This window comes from Strigops habroptila, chromosome Z (genome assembly GCF_004027225.2).
Source record: "Strigops habroptila isolate Jane chromosome Z, bStrHab1.2.pri, whole genome shotgun sequence".
Taxonomy (NCBI): Eukaryota; Metazoa; Chordata; class Aves; order Psittaciformes; family Psittacidae; genus Strigops; species Strigops habroptila.
In genome coordinates, this window is record NC_044302.2 from 73,326,321 (window position 1) to 73,341,011 (window position 14,691).

A 14,691-nucleotide genomic window follows, 5' to 3' on the forward strand; every position below is an offset into this window, starting at 1 on the left:
TCCAGGAATTATGGGGGGTCTTGTTTTAAAGCAATTTTTCAGATGTGAAGTGACAATCCCCTTGGCCATCCAGAGCCACCACCTCTCTCTTTTCCTTTATGTAGCAGAAATTGTAAGTTGAACCACCAGTGTTTAATCATCATGAATGCTGGGACAATCTATGACAGAAAGAGTGGTGATAGTTGTTTTATTTTGGGTTCTTAGAAGACATAGGACCCATTACCTTGGTAATAGTGTATTTTCCATTATTTGGAAATAGGGCTATACAGATAGGTACTGTTGCAACTTAATACCTCCTAGTTTAAGGTACAAAAGGACCAGCTTTCTTCTTTGCTGCTAACACAGGATCTCCCAACAACAAGCAGAGTTTCTCTTTTCCGCTAACGCTCAGTGAGTGAGTTAAATGAAGATTGGGTGCCACAACACCTGCTATTAAGTCATCTTCATGGCGTGATGATAGCACCAATTGTCATGGCAGTCAGAATCATCCTTACGGTTGAAATGCTGCTTCAGGTGCACTTCAAGTGTCCGCTCTTAGTCATGCTTTGTCCTTTAATCTTGGTATGTTGCACTGAGGGAAAATTTGTACGTGCATTGTCTGCTCTCAGGGAGCATAGTGCTGTTCAGACTGCAATTGCTGCAGTGGGTAGGCCTTTCTTTCTAGCAAGTAACTTGCCCCAGGTAATGATACCGAGGAGGTTTTTCTTTGTTGCTGTTGTTTTTAACTGGTTTCCCGCATAAAGGTGTGTTCTGGTTTTTTTTTTAGTGAAAATGAACCGAAATAAGCAATGTAACAGTTTCATTAAACCAAGCTTGCTTTTAGATTGTTTTCTTCATAATAATAGAAATTAAAGGGTGTGAATTAAGCCCAAATCATTTCATCTTTGCAAGGAGAAAATATTGTGTTAGCACTGGACTGACCACTCTTTTACTCAGGATTCTATGATTGTCTATGAACAGAAACCATATTTATACACAAAAATTTGTTTTCAGGCAGATATGCAAAGTGCCTTAGGATAAGACACTAGCATAGTGAATCTGCATTTGTAATGATGAGCTTTATCACAGAAAGTAGATCTGACTTGTTCAGAAGGTGAATTTTGTGGTAGAATTTGAATAAAGAGTGGATGTGACAGTCTGTGCAGAGAGAAGGACAAGGAGAAGGCAGGCATGTAAGGAAATGGTCTCCCGTGCCGTACAAATAAGCTAAAGCTGTAAGAAAGCAGGTATTTGCAGATTTCTGAGGCGGGAGGAAATGGAGAAAAAGAACTGCTTGAAGACGGAAAGATGCCTTGGAAAAGCATTGTTGAAGTGAATTCCAGTGGGATGATACAAGTGTAGCAGCGATATTACAGCTGTGTAAGAGCAGTGGAAGCCTGTGGAAAGAGGGAAAGTAGGAATGGTATGCTTACAACCTTGTGCGTCTTCCTCTCTCCTCCTCCAGCCCCTCAGGTGATATAATAAATGTGATTTTGAATCCAGCAACTTGCCTGCTGCAACGTGAGTCAGTAGTGGGTTTCCTTCTGCCTTTGAACAGATGTTGCATCCCTCTCTTTAGAGCATCTCTGGGCCTGGTCAGGCTATTTGCTAAGCTGATTGAGTTCACAAAACAGAGATTTTTGTGTGTGGTGGTGCTGAATTAATTTCTGTTAGTGAGCTGATAAGATTCACTAAACAAAGGGGAACTCAGTTGAACACCAGAGCACAAGCTAAGCAGCAGCGTAGCATGGTAAGGCAGCGAGAAGTCTGACATTAGCCAGGAGTAGACCTTCCCTTTGCAGGGGATCAGACTGATCTTTCAGGTTGGCTGAGGTGCATGATCAAATTTGTGTTTCGAATTTGTGTATAAAATGGCACTGTTCTGTCTTCAGTGCATGGAAATTTAGAGGAACATGCATTGTACTGCATGGAAAAATACACCCAGAAAGTCAGCATTATTTTAAGTCTCATGCCTCAAAGTGGAATGGCAATTGGTTGACACCTGTGTTTTGATTGCTTATGTTAAATCTTATCAGTAAAACCATGGACAATACTCCCGACAGATCTGTACCAATCCTTTCAACCAACAGTTAAGGTTTATCTTGAGCTTTCTTGTTCCCTGGCTAATTTTGTGGTGTTAAGTGATTATATTTTTGTTTGCTTAAACTATTCGAGAAATATGCAGACCAAGTATTTAACACATTCTGACAGCATCTAGATCTGCCTAAAGTCACTTCTCTGGGGTTGGTTTTTTTTTTTTTGGTTTTTTTTTTTTTTTGGTAGTGACTTTTGGGGAACATTTTAGGCATTGGAGCATTTAGAAACAAAAGGAATGGGTAAATCTCCAGTGTAGTTAATGTACCATTAGATTGAAGATTCATTTAGTCCTTAGTGATGATAATATAGGCTTTGCAGTACAGATTTAATTTTATGTTATTGAAAACACTCTTGCTGACAGGCCTCCCAGCTGTTGGTAGACTGTACCTGAAGAACACGCAGCAGAACTAGCTAACATAGCAGGTGGGAGGCACTAAAGAAAATGGGAGTCTGGCAGCCTGTAACCTCCGGGCGGCAGCAGTGAACAGTTTTCCATGCGAGGGACTGCACTTTGCACAAGGAAACTTGGCTACCTTGCCATGCCTCACATGTCTCATCACAGCGGGACATGTGTCACAACCGTTTCCTGAATTTCCGGATCTTTTTTCGTTTTTTTTTTTGCTTCCTCTGTTTGTTCACCCAAAAGAAAAATTTGAATGTTAAAATACTTGGAAGTCAAAGACCCTTAGGCATTGGCTGGAGAAGACTTGAGGAGCGTGAAGTCCCTTTGATTAATTGCAGTGTCGATCTGCCAGGGCTTGATCACAAAGACCTCGCCTCACAGCCCAGCCTTTCTGGTACAAGTGAGTTGATGCATTCATCTGCAGCCCATGCCTTTGCCTCCATATGTAGTTTTTGGTGAGGAAAAAGAGAAATCTAAGTTTCCTGCTGAGCAAGGCTGTTCTTTTACGGTTACTGAAAAGTTCCTCTGCAGGCGGACATTTTCAGTGACAGTGTTAGCTGGTTTTAGCCATGCACAGCTAAGTTAGATCTGCAGCCACAGCAGGTCCTGCCGTGTGTTTGCCAGCTGGTAGTACAAGTGCTTTACAGGCAGTTTCCTCTGCCAGAACCGGTGAAGGCAATAGTGTTGCATGGGTACATGGTGGCCTGAAGAACAGTAGAAGTGAAAGGCTGACTTTTAAGGGTGGTACTTGTTTATCTGGTTATTAATAGGGGGAAAATGCTTTTGTTTATAAATTGAGCAAATCTGCTTCAGGAGTTAGAATGACAGTACGAAATCATTTTATAGAGAAGAATTAGACCCAGACAAGTTTTATTTATAAACCTTGATAATCTCTATCTCAGGAGCTACCTGTAAAATGCTTTAATTTTTCTCAGCATATTTCCATTAAATTACCTAAGTACCTAAAAAGCTAGTACGTCTCACCTTTCTCTTTTTCAGTCCAAGGTAAAGCGCTGGATTATAGTCAAATGCCATGTAATTTTTCTGCTACTGAATAAAGAAGTTAATAAAGGTTTTGTCAATAGCAGATAAGCATGAATCAAATATTTTTACATAACATAAACCCAAAGCATTCTAAACAATTGAAGCTGTTTTTTAAGCAAGGAGACAGTTTTTCCTTCCTAGGTTTATTGATAGTATTTCTTTTTCTCCAAAACTTTGAAGTACAACTATTTTACAATCTTAAAAATTATACATACTTAAAGAGTGAACATTACTATTTGCCTTAGAAGCCTGGGAATAGCACCAGATGACGATTAATCTGTGGCTTACTGTAGCTATCCCTATAAGTACTATCTTTCTGAATGAGAAAGGCAAACAGCTGCTGAATTACATTGAAAAAAGTGATGTTCTCCTAAGACAAGGATTTGTGCAAAAGCATATTCTAATTGCTTTGTGGAATTCTTTCCACTGTCTCATGTAGGGACAGACTCGTGATTTCTACACAAACCCCTTTATTTTTTCCTTTTTTTTTTTTTTAATTTCTTTTGTATTCTTTTCTTTTTCTTTCTTTTTTTCCCTTCTTTTCCATTTCCTTTCTCCTCTTTCTCTTTTATATTTTCTCTATTGCTCTTTTTTTTTTATTTTTTTTTTTCCAATAATTCCCAGGTCTAAAACAAGTAGACAAAACAACACTTAGTTGTCCTAGAATAAAGCCAGGCCATCCAGATAAACTGACTGTTTTCTTTGTCTTCAGAGACAACATGTTTCCCGAGTCTGTAGTGAAACATAATGATAGAACATGTTTTCCTTCTCCCTCTGGGGCTCACTTGTACCTGCAGTTAGTTAAAGTAGAAGACTTTAGCATGGCCACATTCAGAGAGGTTTCTAGTTTCTCAAGAATCCTCCAACCTATTTCCCCAAAACCTTAGGTATACCAAATTAATATTTCCTAAAACAAGCCCTGTCCACTTTAGCTTTAATAATATTGCCCATCTTTGTCGTGTTCAGGCATATTTTACCTTAATGTGGTTATTTTGAAATCTTTTGCTTTCAAAAACTTGAAATGTGGCATTCACGTGTCACTTAGTGACTAAGACAATCGCAGCCCTTCTGCATTATTTTACCATTTGACAGTTTCATTTGAGTAATCCAGGGACAGTGATGATGCCACTGAAAATCTCAGTGGATGTTGCAGAATAAATTGAGTCCTTCTCAGAAGGAACCATTGTGTCACCAAAAACAAAAAGGCAAAAATGCTGCATCCTATTTCAAACCCAGCTGACACAGGTTTGCACAGCCTTCTGCAGGTTGTCGGAAGTTTGTTCTGTGGGAATATGAAATCCTTCCTTCCTGTGAGCTGGCTGGAGGTCCTCTTTGTATGGTATGAGGCTCAGGCAGGTTCTCACAGTGGCAGAGGAACTTGTGGGAGGACTTTGCTAGTAGCCATCCACAGAAAATGCTGTTATTGACAGAGCTTGAGCATTCCGGGCAGTGTCTGGCTGGTATAGTGGTACCTCAACTTTAGGCATATTCTTTCCTATCGAAATGCACTGACTTACTTATGCTTGTCACCCCTAAAATAACGTTACTTAAGCCACAAGGCAGAAAACTGCACAAGGTACTCCAGAGAAGAAAATAATGAGTCTTTGGTTGAAAAATAAAAAACAAACACAACCAAACACTAACTTCTAGTTTGCTGGAAAATCCCTTACTCCACTAAGGACCCATTCACCTGCTGAATGCAGCCGGGCAGGTGAGCCAGGCATTACAAAACAGAAAACCAGCAACTTTGTGTTGTCTTCTGCTTAATATTTCATGTAGTAGTTGCCAGAGGTCCAGCCTCCAGGGTGCACACTTCTACCATGTATCTTGTGTCAGCTCTAGCATTAGTAAAACCTCTCTAAACTGAGCTAGGTCACAAATCTACCAAGAATCTAGCCCTGGTCGCCCAAACTGTCGCACACGTGCTGAGTCAGTGCATAGAGGAACCAGAACGGTACCAAAGCTGCGTCACTGAGATGGTGGGACTGGATGGTGGAGGGATAAGGGGACAAGGTGAATTGGGAAAGAAGAAAGTGAAGCAACTGCTAGGTAAGCTGAGCTGCCTGAGGTGTTTTGGTTCAAAAGCATTATGGGTGCCTAGTGGCGCTGGTTACAATGTCTTCTCCTCCTGAGAGGCCAGAAACTGGTTTCCTCCAGGTCAGGAAGTGTTTTGGCTCATGGCCATTAGCCTGTAGGGTACTCTAAGTAATTTTCGCTTCATGTGCCTGCAGTGTGTAGAGTCTGACTCTGGAGTCCTTCTAGACTAAGTCCTTCAGCCAAAGATTGCTTGGGCCAGAGGAGAGTCAGTGGGAAGATTGTCCTCCTTGGTCAGGGTATGTTCATACCTGTTTATTGAAGCAGGGCCTTCGCCAACACCTTTCCACCCAGCCAAGTGCTGCAAACACTGAGCTGTAGAGTCTGTCTTTAATGGTCACCTGATGCGTCATTATCTACTCAGCGCAAAGCAAAATAGAACAGCTTCAGCTAGAGGGTGGGAGAGACCCACCCCAAGCTGTATTTGAATGGTTAGAGCAGTACTATGGAACTTGTGTGTTAATATCTTGTTGGAGAGGTAACAAAGCACTTGTCAAGGACATTCAGTTCTGATTCCTGATTCAAAGAGAGAACAGTCCTTTTTTCTCCTGCTCATGCTTTGTGTGGAAAGCCTATTCACTTACAGAGAAGAACATCTACTTGAATGGCTACAGCAGGTGAGGCAAGTGGGGTGGAAAATGAGGCTGGTGATTTGTGTCAAGTCTGAGACTGCGAGGAAGTCCAGCCTCAGCAGGTAGGTGCTCAGGATCTGGATTTCCCTATGTGGAAAGAAGCTGCTGAGCTTGCCATGCGAGGCTGAGCATCTGTATCCCATCTACATGGTACATGTAAGTACTGATTCCTTCAGACAAGGAAATTAATTTAGGGTGAATTAATTAATTCACCTCACTGAATTAAGAGGGAGGTTTCCTGTGTCTTCAGGAAGCTCCTTGTCCTGTTGTTGCTGTGCAGAAGTGCCATGCAAATTCATATCATTCCTAGATCCAAAGTAAAGCAGCTATTCTTCTCAGTGGGTGCCAGGATTGAGCCTGCTGCATTGTGTGCAGCCAGAACAGCAAACATCTATCGCATTCGACTCCAGGGCTCAGCTGTGCCTTAAAGACATGGTTTAGCTTTTAACAGAGCTGATCAGCACACAATGTGCTGACTGTCATTCCTCAAGAACAAAGTGACAGATGGGCTTATGATATGTTTGTCTGGAGGTAGAGAATGAGAAGAGCAACTTGGTTACTAATTACCTTCTCACCACTGAAAGGAGAAATGTCCCTACGCTTGACACAATTTGCATGAACCTGGCAAAATTAATGAACTTTTTCACCTTCAGCTGTTCCAAGAGTGAGCTTCACACTGTTGTTTGCAGCGTGGCTCTGAGATTTGAATGCAGCCATTTGCATTCAGCAGGACAGCACAGATGAAACGGGAGTGTTCAAGTGCATTTTTAAAATGCGTGTCTACCGTCAGGCTGTTTTGAAGCAAGAGCACTGCTGAGTAACAGCCATGGGTTGTATCAGTGGGTATTACCATTGCTTCTTTCTGTTACCCTTCATATTTTAATGCTATTCATATCTGAGCATTAATAAAATAACTGTTCTTTCAGATCTGTTATTTAAGTTGTTATTTCTAAACTGGTATGACTGCTTTTACATAAAAAAAGTACTCCTGATATGTTGCAAACTAATATATGAAACTGTGATTCCGTTTAATTGTTGTTGTTATTTGGTGTGTATGTTTTGGGGTGAGTTTCTGGCGCATAAGAAATTGCATCCAGCTGTGCAAGAAGGCTCAGTAATCTTAGAAGTAAGATACTACTGGGGATGAGCTAAGGTGTCAGAATTGTGTCCTTAATGGCTGTACATACTAGACAAAGTATCTTGATTCTAAATTGTATTTAAAATTGGTTACAGATAAGTGCTGATAAGATCCTTTATGTGAAAAGTCTTTATGATGTATTATGCATTACATGTTTCATTTGATTACTGTTTTTTTAAATGTTGCTTTAACACTTATGCCCCATAATGGGCCTATTAGTTTTCTAACAATTCAGTAAGTAGGTACATTAAATGCTGTAAAATATGTTTACTTTATCACTTAATTCTATAACTAAAGAAGATTGTGGTTTGAAAGTGTTTTCAAAATTATCAATGACATTTTTGAACTCTGATTGCAGACTTCTTCACTAGTTCTTGGCATAATGAAAGATGATTATGGAGGTAGTGGTGGGGAAGTACTAAAAGCAGTATGTTGTTTGCATAGATATGAAAATGGGAATGATTTGCAGGGCTGCATTTGGAAAATAAAATTGGAACAATGAAGCATAGCTGTCCGGCTGTGGAAACAGAAGCTTAAAGCTTAAAGAATATAGATGCTGCTAATATTCAGATAAGCACCAGAGGCTGTTTTCCTGGGTTTGAAAGCTGGTGCAAAACCAATTTCAGCAATGCAGTCGGTATATTGGGTATTCTATTTGTTTAATTTTTGAGACTGCCTTGATAGCAGTGAGGTGCCTGACATTTAATTGAAGCAATATTTTTTCCTTTGGTTTGATTATGGTGGGTCTTTATTGTGGGTCTAATCAGAAGCAGGGAGTTCATTTTCATGTGGGTCTAATTCAGAGTTTCTAGGTGGTTAATCTGAAGAATGCCATCCCAGACAGTTGCTGAGCACCTAAGTGCTGCTCACAGCATAGCAAAGACAAAAAAAAAAAAAAAAAAAAAAAAAAAAAAATCAGATTTTAAATCAGATTTTGCCATCTACTTTTGGTCTTTTCAGCTTGTCTTCAGTTAGCTTGGCTGATCTGTTTTTCTTCTTTCTTCTTCAGCTTCTCTGTTCCCTCCCACTGTCCAAAGCACAAACTCAGTGCTGTGACGAAGAGTGGGTTGCACCTTCTCCACAGCATTCAGATATTTTCTTCATGGCTCTCCGTGTGAAGTCCACCTTCCCCCTTTCTTTCTTGAGAGCTGTGTACTCATAGGCCTTCAGCTTGCTGTAATAGTCTGAGAATTTGTTGTAGAGAATGGAGATGGGCATGCCATTCAGGATTATTCCAAACGCAATGCAGAGGAAAGCAAACAAGCGGCCAAGGTGAGTTTCTGGACACATGTCTCCATATCCCACTGTAGAGATGCTGACCTGCGGGCAAACCAACAATCAGCTTATTAGCTGAGAAGAAACATACAATTCAGGGATCAGGGACAATTTTAAAGTTAGTGTTTTTACACTTCACATCATAAGTTTGAAATACTCTCTGCTGCCTTTTTTTCTGTACTATCGATTTTATGCAAAAATCCCTATTATAAAAAATAATTCCTCTTATGCAGTAAGGAAAGACGAGTGCAGTTTGACACTATCTAGCGAGATTTTCAAAAGCTTTGTCTGGCAGAAGGAATTTCCAAACAATTTCCACACCAGCCTGCTCAGTAAGTGGGTTTTCTTGACTGTGGTGAGCGGGTGAGAGAGATGGCCGTGCAAATCCAGTGATAACTACCACCCTGCTCCCTCGTCATGTCACTTGGAACAGATGCCCTGTGTCTAAATCCAGTGTGCTTATAAAACCTGGTATTTTGGGACTTATTCTGTGGGTGGTATTTTGTATGTTACCTTTGTTTGCCATATATATTTTAGGAACTAATGAAAAAACACATGAAAACTTTTAGCTAATTGTGAAATATATTTTTATAATGTTATATATTATTCTATAAGAAGTGACCCAGGACTTTGAAGTTTCTAGGTAAAATGCCCTTTAATTGCTACATACCTATAAGGAGCTGAGGAGATACCAATGATCTTTCTCTGTTGCTTGCAAGGTTTTGCTCACAGTGTATTCTTGCAACACATATATTTATAGAGCTAAATTGTTTGATCTTCCTGCTCAGCTGTATGTCAGAGGTTACAAAAGTAAGGTATGTGTGTGCCTTCAGTAGGGAATATTTCTGTTTGTTTTAGCTGCAGGTACACAGGTGGGAAGGTTTTTTTCTGAATTCCCCTTTGAGGAAGGGTTTGGTGGTTGTTTAAAATGTGGGTGTTTTTTGTGGGACTGATAGTATTTAGTATACGCACTTTGTATGAATCTGTACATTTTGCCATCACATTGTCTACAGTCAGCATAAAGTAACTCCTAATTTATATACTTCTACTGCACACATCTTGATTGTTTATAATTTTCACGTTTAGGAAATATAACTTATTTTTCTCAGGCAGGTGAAACTTGCAGGCTTCTGCCATCTGGCACTTCCTAGTCTGTGCAAGGGATCTTTATCAGCCAATGATTTTTTATTTATTTATTTATTTGTTTTTCTCAGTGTCTCAACACACTGTGTGTATCTATGAAACAGTAATCTAAACCTTTGGCAGAAATAAAAGGCAGTAGGACTTTCACTGTAATGCCCTTCTGGCTTTAGCACTGAAACAAGTCTTTGGAAGGTCACAATGTGCAGCCTGCCATCCTCTAACATGCTAAATAAAATGTTATTTCAAATGAAGAAAGCATTAGGGTACATGAGACAACACTGGGTAAGCACATTTGTAGGATGCACCTGGTGCTTCCTGTGGAAGAAAAAGGATTAGTCACTTGGTTTAATGGAAATTAAGTCACTGGATTTGAATGATAATACAGGATAAATATCTCCAAAAATAAATACTGAGATGAAGGCAAGATGTTTATCTCTACCAGTCTGGACAAAACCATTATCCTGTGATAAGGTTCTGTTCCACTGGCATAGTCTTCTGCATCTTCTTGTGACAGTTTGAGAGGGATACTTCTCCTGTGTGTGTGAGACCGTGAACGCTGTTGAATTTTAATAAAATTTGAGTGATCTGGATATTGATTTTCACTCTTAAAGAATGAATAAGCTTTAAAAGGAGTTTTATGCCTTGGAATTGCAATGTGCATGCTGCGGCTCCTCTTTTGAAGACACTTGCTCACCTGATAGGCCTTTTTCGCATCATTATAGTCATATAAGTCTCTTAGGAGTATTTAAATCATTATGATGTCACCAGCTTGCAGAGATGAGCCCTAGAGATTTTGCTTATATCCTGCATGTTCAAAAAACAAAGAATAAGGCTAATATCTTTATTCGAATAATGTATGAAGCACAAATTTTTTCATAATCTGTGTATATCACTTAAAGACGACCTGTGAAGGTCACATTACAGGACCCTTTCCTTTATTCACTGATTTTTTTCTTTCCAATGCCCCAGTTTAAAGGATATTCAGCACATGTGCATATGCATGTATCTATATTAATGTCTGTGTGTCTGTAGGGCCAGTTTTTCTGCATGTGCTGAATCACTAAAACATACGTATGGGAAACCACCACATCACATCAGCCATTGCTGAACCAGAAGTGCAGGCCATGGGCTCCTCGGGCTGCTGACCAAGGTAACAGGATAAGTGACTTTGTGGGCCCCATACACAGGTCAGTACATCCAGTGCCTATGCTGATCAACTAGCATGAAAAGATCTTCTGACTCCCTTCCAATCCATTTGCAGGGGCTTCCTTCCCCTGGGAACAACTGAACTTAGCCAGCCTCATAGCCAGAACCAGAGGACAGAAGTGCTTCTGGGGGCCTTGCCATAAACATGGACTATGGAGGCCAGCATCGGCTGCTGCAAAACAAAATGTATGTGATGACAGACTAGAACAAGCCTCAGAGTTATGGACAGGCAAGATACAGGTCCTTTGCCTTCTCTCAGCACCTGGAATGTGTAGCTACACTCTTGATTTGATCCAGGCTGCTGTAGAGGCACATCTTTTGCAGCATAACAGAGCTGTTGTTTGCCAGCTCTGAAATGTTGCAGGCAGCAGCATAGGCAGGAATCAACATCCCCCTCTCCCCAATGCTCTTGATAAAACCACCCCTCTTCCTGCCAAAACATTTCTGTAAAAATGATAATTGTGAAACTGCCATGCTTATGCATGAAGATTATCTGTTAAGCATTTATTTACAGCCTGCAGCTCCCTCTCCATCATCTGCTAGTCTTGATAAACCTAGAAGTGTTTATCTTCACAGCTCACCTTGAAGAATATAATTATCATTTTTATCTCACAATAGTTTCAGAAATACTGGTTAGCCTTCTATAAGTGAATATATGCCCATCCTTCGGTGTTAATGCAGTCCAAGTCTAGAGTTGAATTGCTTTACGAACCCTTTAGAAGTGAATTCCAGGTTTGATGTGCTGAAACAGTCCTGTCAGGACATTGCTAGAGCCAGGAGGCATTTAAGGCAGGTGGAGGACATTAAACACTCCCATCTTTGTGTTCCTGGCTAAATCTTCATGCCCCTGAAAGATGTGAACCCAACAGCCTGGAAAATGCTGCCTCAAAAACACTCCTCCACTTAACACAGTTAGTAAACGTCAGTGATAGTTCAGACCCCTCAAGGAGATGTGCCCAAATGCCTCAGAGCACTAACCCAATGGCAGTCTCTAGAAACGAGGTCATTCTGTCTTTATTGCTGAGGCTTGCCAGCTGAAACTCAGGCAGTTACCCTCACTCCAAGCACTTGGGATGGGACTAAAATCACACTCTTTCTAACAGAGGTTGCAAGAAAGATTCAAGGTGACATTAACCAGCTCTCAGTACTGACTGATGTGGGATTCAAATCACTGACCTAGATGTAGAAGGCAGTTTATCCCATTATCAACTTCTTGAGCCATTCTGCTTATTTTTGTATTTATTCTTCTGTAAGTCTGGCACAGCATAAATAACCTCCAATGTTTTGTCTGTCTGCAGATATGCGCTTTAGATGTGCTACCTAAGGAGGAGAACACAATCTCTTACATAAAACAACTGTTGGTCCTAATACATTTTTAAAGGCCAGAGCTCTGGGACAGCTTTGGCTTTGCAACTTTCAGTGACCAGACTATAGTTAATAAACTATGTCTTACCATCTTGCAGTTGTACGATGTGTCACAGTAGAGCCCTAAAAAGAACAAGAATGAAAATCCTATGTTTACGTGCAACAGTTAGCCTGATCCAAGCTTTTATTTTTTGCCCTTTTTTTTTTTTTTAATTTTGATTTGGTAACACCGACAATGGGATTAAATGCGGAAATGTTTTTTTTTCCTGTCTGTGCCCACTTCTTTAAAAGTGCAAGGACTGTCTGCATTTGATCAGATGGGAAGTTCAAAACTGTCTGCCTGATTAAGCCTTGATTTAAGCTTACACCAGAGGTGAATGAGTGCAAGTGTGTGTGTGCGTGAGTGAGTGCGTATGTCCTGTAAGCTCGGAATTCAGAACAGATGTTCACTGATCTGAGCCTGCTGTTTTCAAGGCTGTCAGCGACTCTAGCAAGGGAGGGGAGGGAGGGTCTCTGGCTACCCAGCAAGGTAAGATGTGTTTACTTACGGCAGCCCACCACCAAGCATGGGGGATGCTGGTGAAGTTGGTACTGGAGACGTCGTGCTCCACTGTGTAGACCATGGCAGAAAAGGCGAAGATGCCCATGGCAATGAAGAGCAAAAGGCAGCCCACCTGCTGGTAGCATTGACGCAAGGTAAAGCCAAAGGCACGCAGCCCTGTGGAATGGCGAGCCAGCTTGAGGATGCGGAAGATGCGCATGAGACGCATGATGCGAAGCACTTGTCCCACCTTGCCCACCCGTCCCACCTTCTCGATATCGTGCTCGTGCTGGGAACCTCGACCTCGGGGCTGGTCGTCATCAGCAAAACATTCAAGCAGCAGCTGCAGGTAGAGGGGCAGGATGGCAATGAGGTCTACTGCATTGAGGGCGCTGCTGGCAAAGCGGCGCAGGTCTGGGGTAGAGACCAAGCGCAGTAGGTACTCCAGTGTAAAGAATGCGATGCACAGGGTCTCAATGTGCTCCAAGACAGGCCGGTTCTCCCCGCTCTTACGGTCTACCTGCTGCATTTCCTCCACAGTGTTGAGTGCCAGGGCTACCACAGAGATAAGCACAAAGAAGCTGGATGCCACTGCCATCACCTTGGCAGTGACAGAGGAGAAGGGCTTCTCCATGAGGTTCCAGAGGCGCCAACGCTGAGGACCATAGTAGCGCATGTGGTGGAAGAGCTGCTCATTCTCCTGAGCCTCTGCCTGGGAGCGCAACTCACGCTGGACCTTCAGCTGCTCGCTCAGCTCATCACGACGCTCCTCAAAGCAGATTCGGCAGCAGCGAGGTGTGTATTTGAGCCGCACGCCCCAGTAGCTCAGCTCCTCCAGGAAGCTACGGGGACACAGCTCGTCCCGCACACGCAGCACCCCTGAGGCGTAGAAGTTGTACACCAGCTGAAAGACGGCTGGATCCCGGTCAAAGAAGTACTCATCTACCTGGGCAGCGTAGTCATCACACAGGCCCAGCTGGCAGCGGCGATCAGTGGAGGTAGCCAGGCGGCCCAGGCGGGTTTTGGGATAGATGGCCACTGCCTGGTAGGTGAGGTGGTAGCTTTGGCCACCAACATTGATGTTCAGTACAGATGAAGTGGAAGCCGGGGCTCCAGAGGAAGGGGCAGGAGAGCAAGGAATGGATGACGAGGGCTTGTTTTCTCCCTCAAATGGTTCTCTGCTTGGCCATTTTCCATGTTCTTTCTCTTCTTCTTCCTCATCTTCATCGTCCACATAATAGTTGTAATTCCCCTCAGGTCCCAGGAACAGTAGGGGCTGGGATTTCAATGGAGCAGTAGCAGAAAAGCCACCCTGCCAGTCTACATTCATGCCTTCATTGTCCTTCCCCTTGTCGGGCTGTGGGAGGACATTTGGTGCTTCCCTCTCTCTGCCTTTATGTTTTAGGAAAGGAAACTGTCGCTGCATGTTAAACTGCAACATATTATTTTTCCTTACTCTTCTCCCTTCTTTGCATTCACCTGATCAAGGAATTAAAACCAGTCCTTTCTAACACTACAAAGGATGACAATCCTGTTTTCTTCTTTCTTTATCTCAGTACTATCATGCACAGCAGTGTTTCCTCTGTGCGAGGCAACACTCCAGTTGTTGTTAAAGCTCCGTGTGGGAAATAGACACAAGAAGACTGCTGTTGACCGTTTTAATCTTGCTGACAGCGAAGATCTGAGTGCTTAGAGAAGGGGATTTAAGGGCTATTATCCTGTTCCAGCCTCATCTCCCTCAGGCTGTGACGTGAATGATTATGGATCCATAAAT

At 42.0% G+C, this 14,691-nt stretch overlaps 2 protein-coding genes across 3 annotated transcripts in view; one reads left to right on the forward strand and one right to left on the reverse strand.

Moving 5' to 3' along the window:
- The window catches only part of PUM3 (pumilio RNA binding family member 3), a 37,903-nt gene extending 25,337 nt beyond the window's left edge, over nucleotides 1-12,566 (forward strand). The window contains exons 19-21 of one of the 2 annotated variants that reach the window (XR_003995121.1): nucleotides 8,397-8,659; nucleotides 10,838-11,197; nucleotides 12,310-12,566. The gene's annotated coding sequence lies outside the window, so the exon portion shown is untranslated. The remainder of the gene's footprint in view (nucleotides 1-8,396; nucleotides 8,660-10,837; nucleotides 11,198-12,309) is intronic. The other variant, XR_003995122.1, reaches the window with a different exon arrangement.
- Nucleotides 8,403-14,358, reverse strand: KCNV2 (potassium voltage-gated channel modifier subfamily V member 2). Its single transcript, XM_030512628.1, has 2 exons — nucleotides 12,925-14,358; nucleotides 8,403-8,707 (listed from the first exon to the last, which is right to left on the reverse strand). The coding sequence occupies exons 1-2, from the start codon at nucleotides 14,356-14,358 to the stop codon at nucleotides 8,432-8,434; spliced, it is 1,710 nt and encodes a 569-aa protein (XP_030368488.1). The 3' UTR covers nucleotides 8,403-8,431.
- Between the last annotated feature and the right edge of the window lie 333 nt (nucleotides 14,359-14,691).

Bases quoted from the DNA above. Each gene is read 5' to 3' on its own strand.
- KCNV2 (XM_030512628.1), bottom strand. From the start codon at position 14,358: ATGTTGCAGTTTAACATGCAGCGACAGTTTCCTTTCCTAAAACATAAA. The intron at 8,708-12,924 runs GTAAGTAAACAC...GTTTGCCCGCAG, and splicing joins ATGCTTGGTGGTGGGCTGCC to GTCAGCATCTCTACAGTGGG.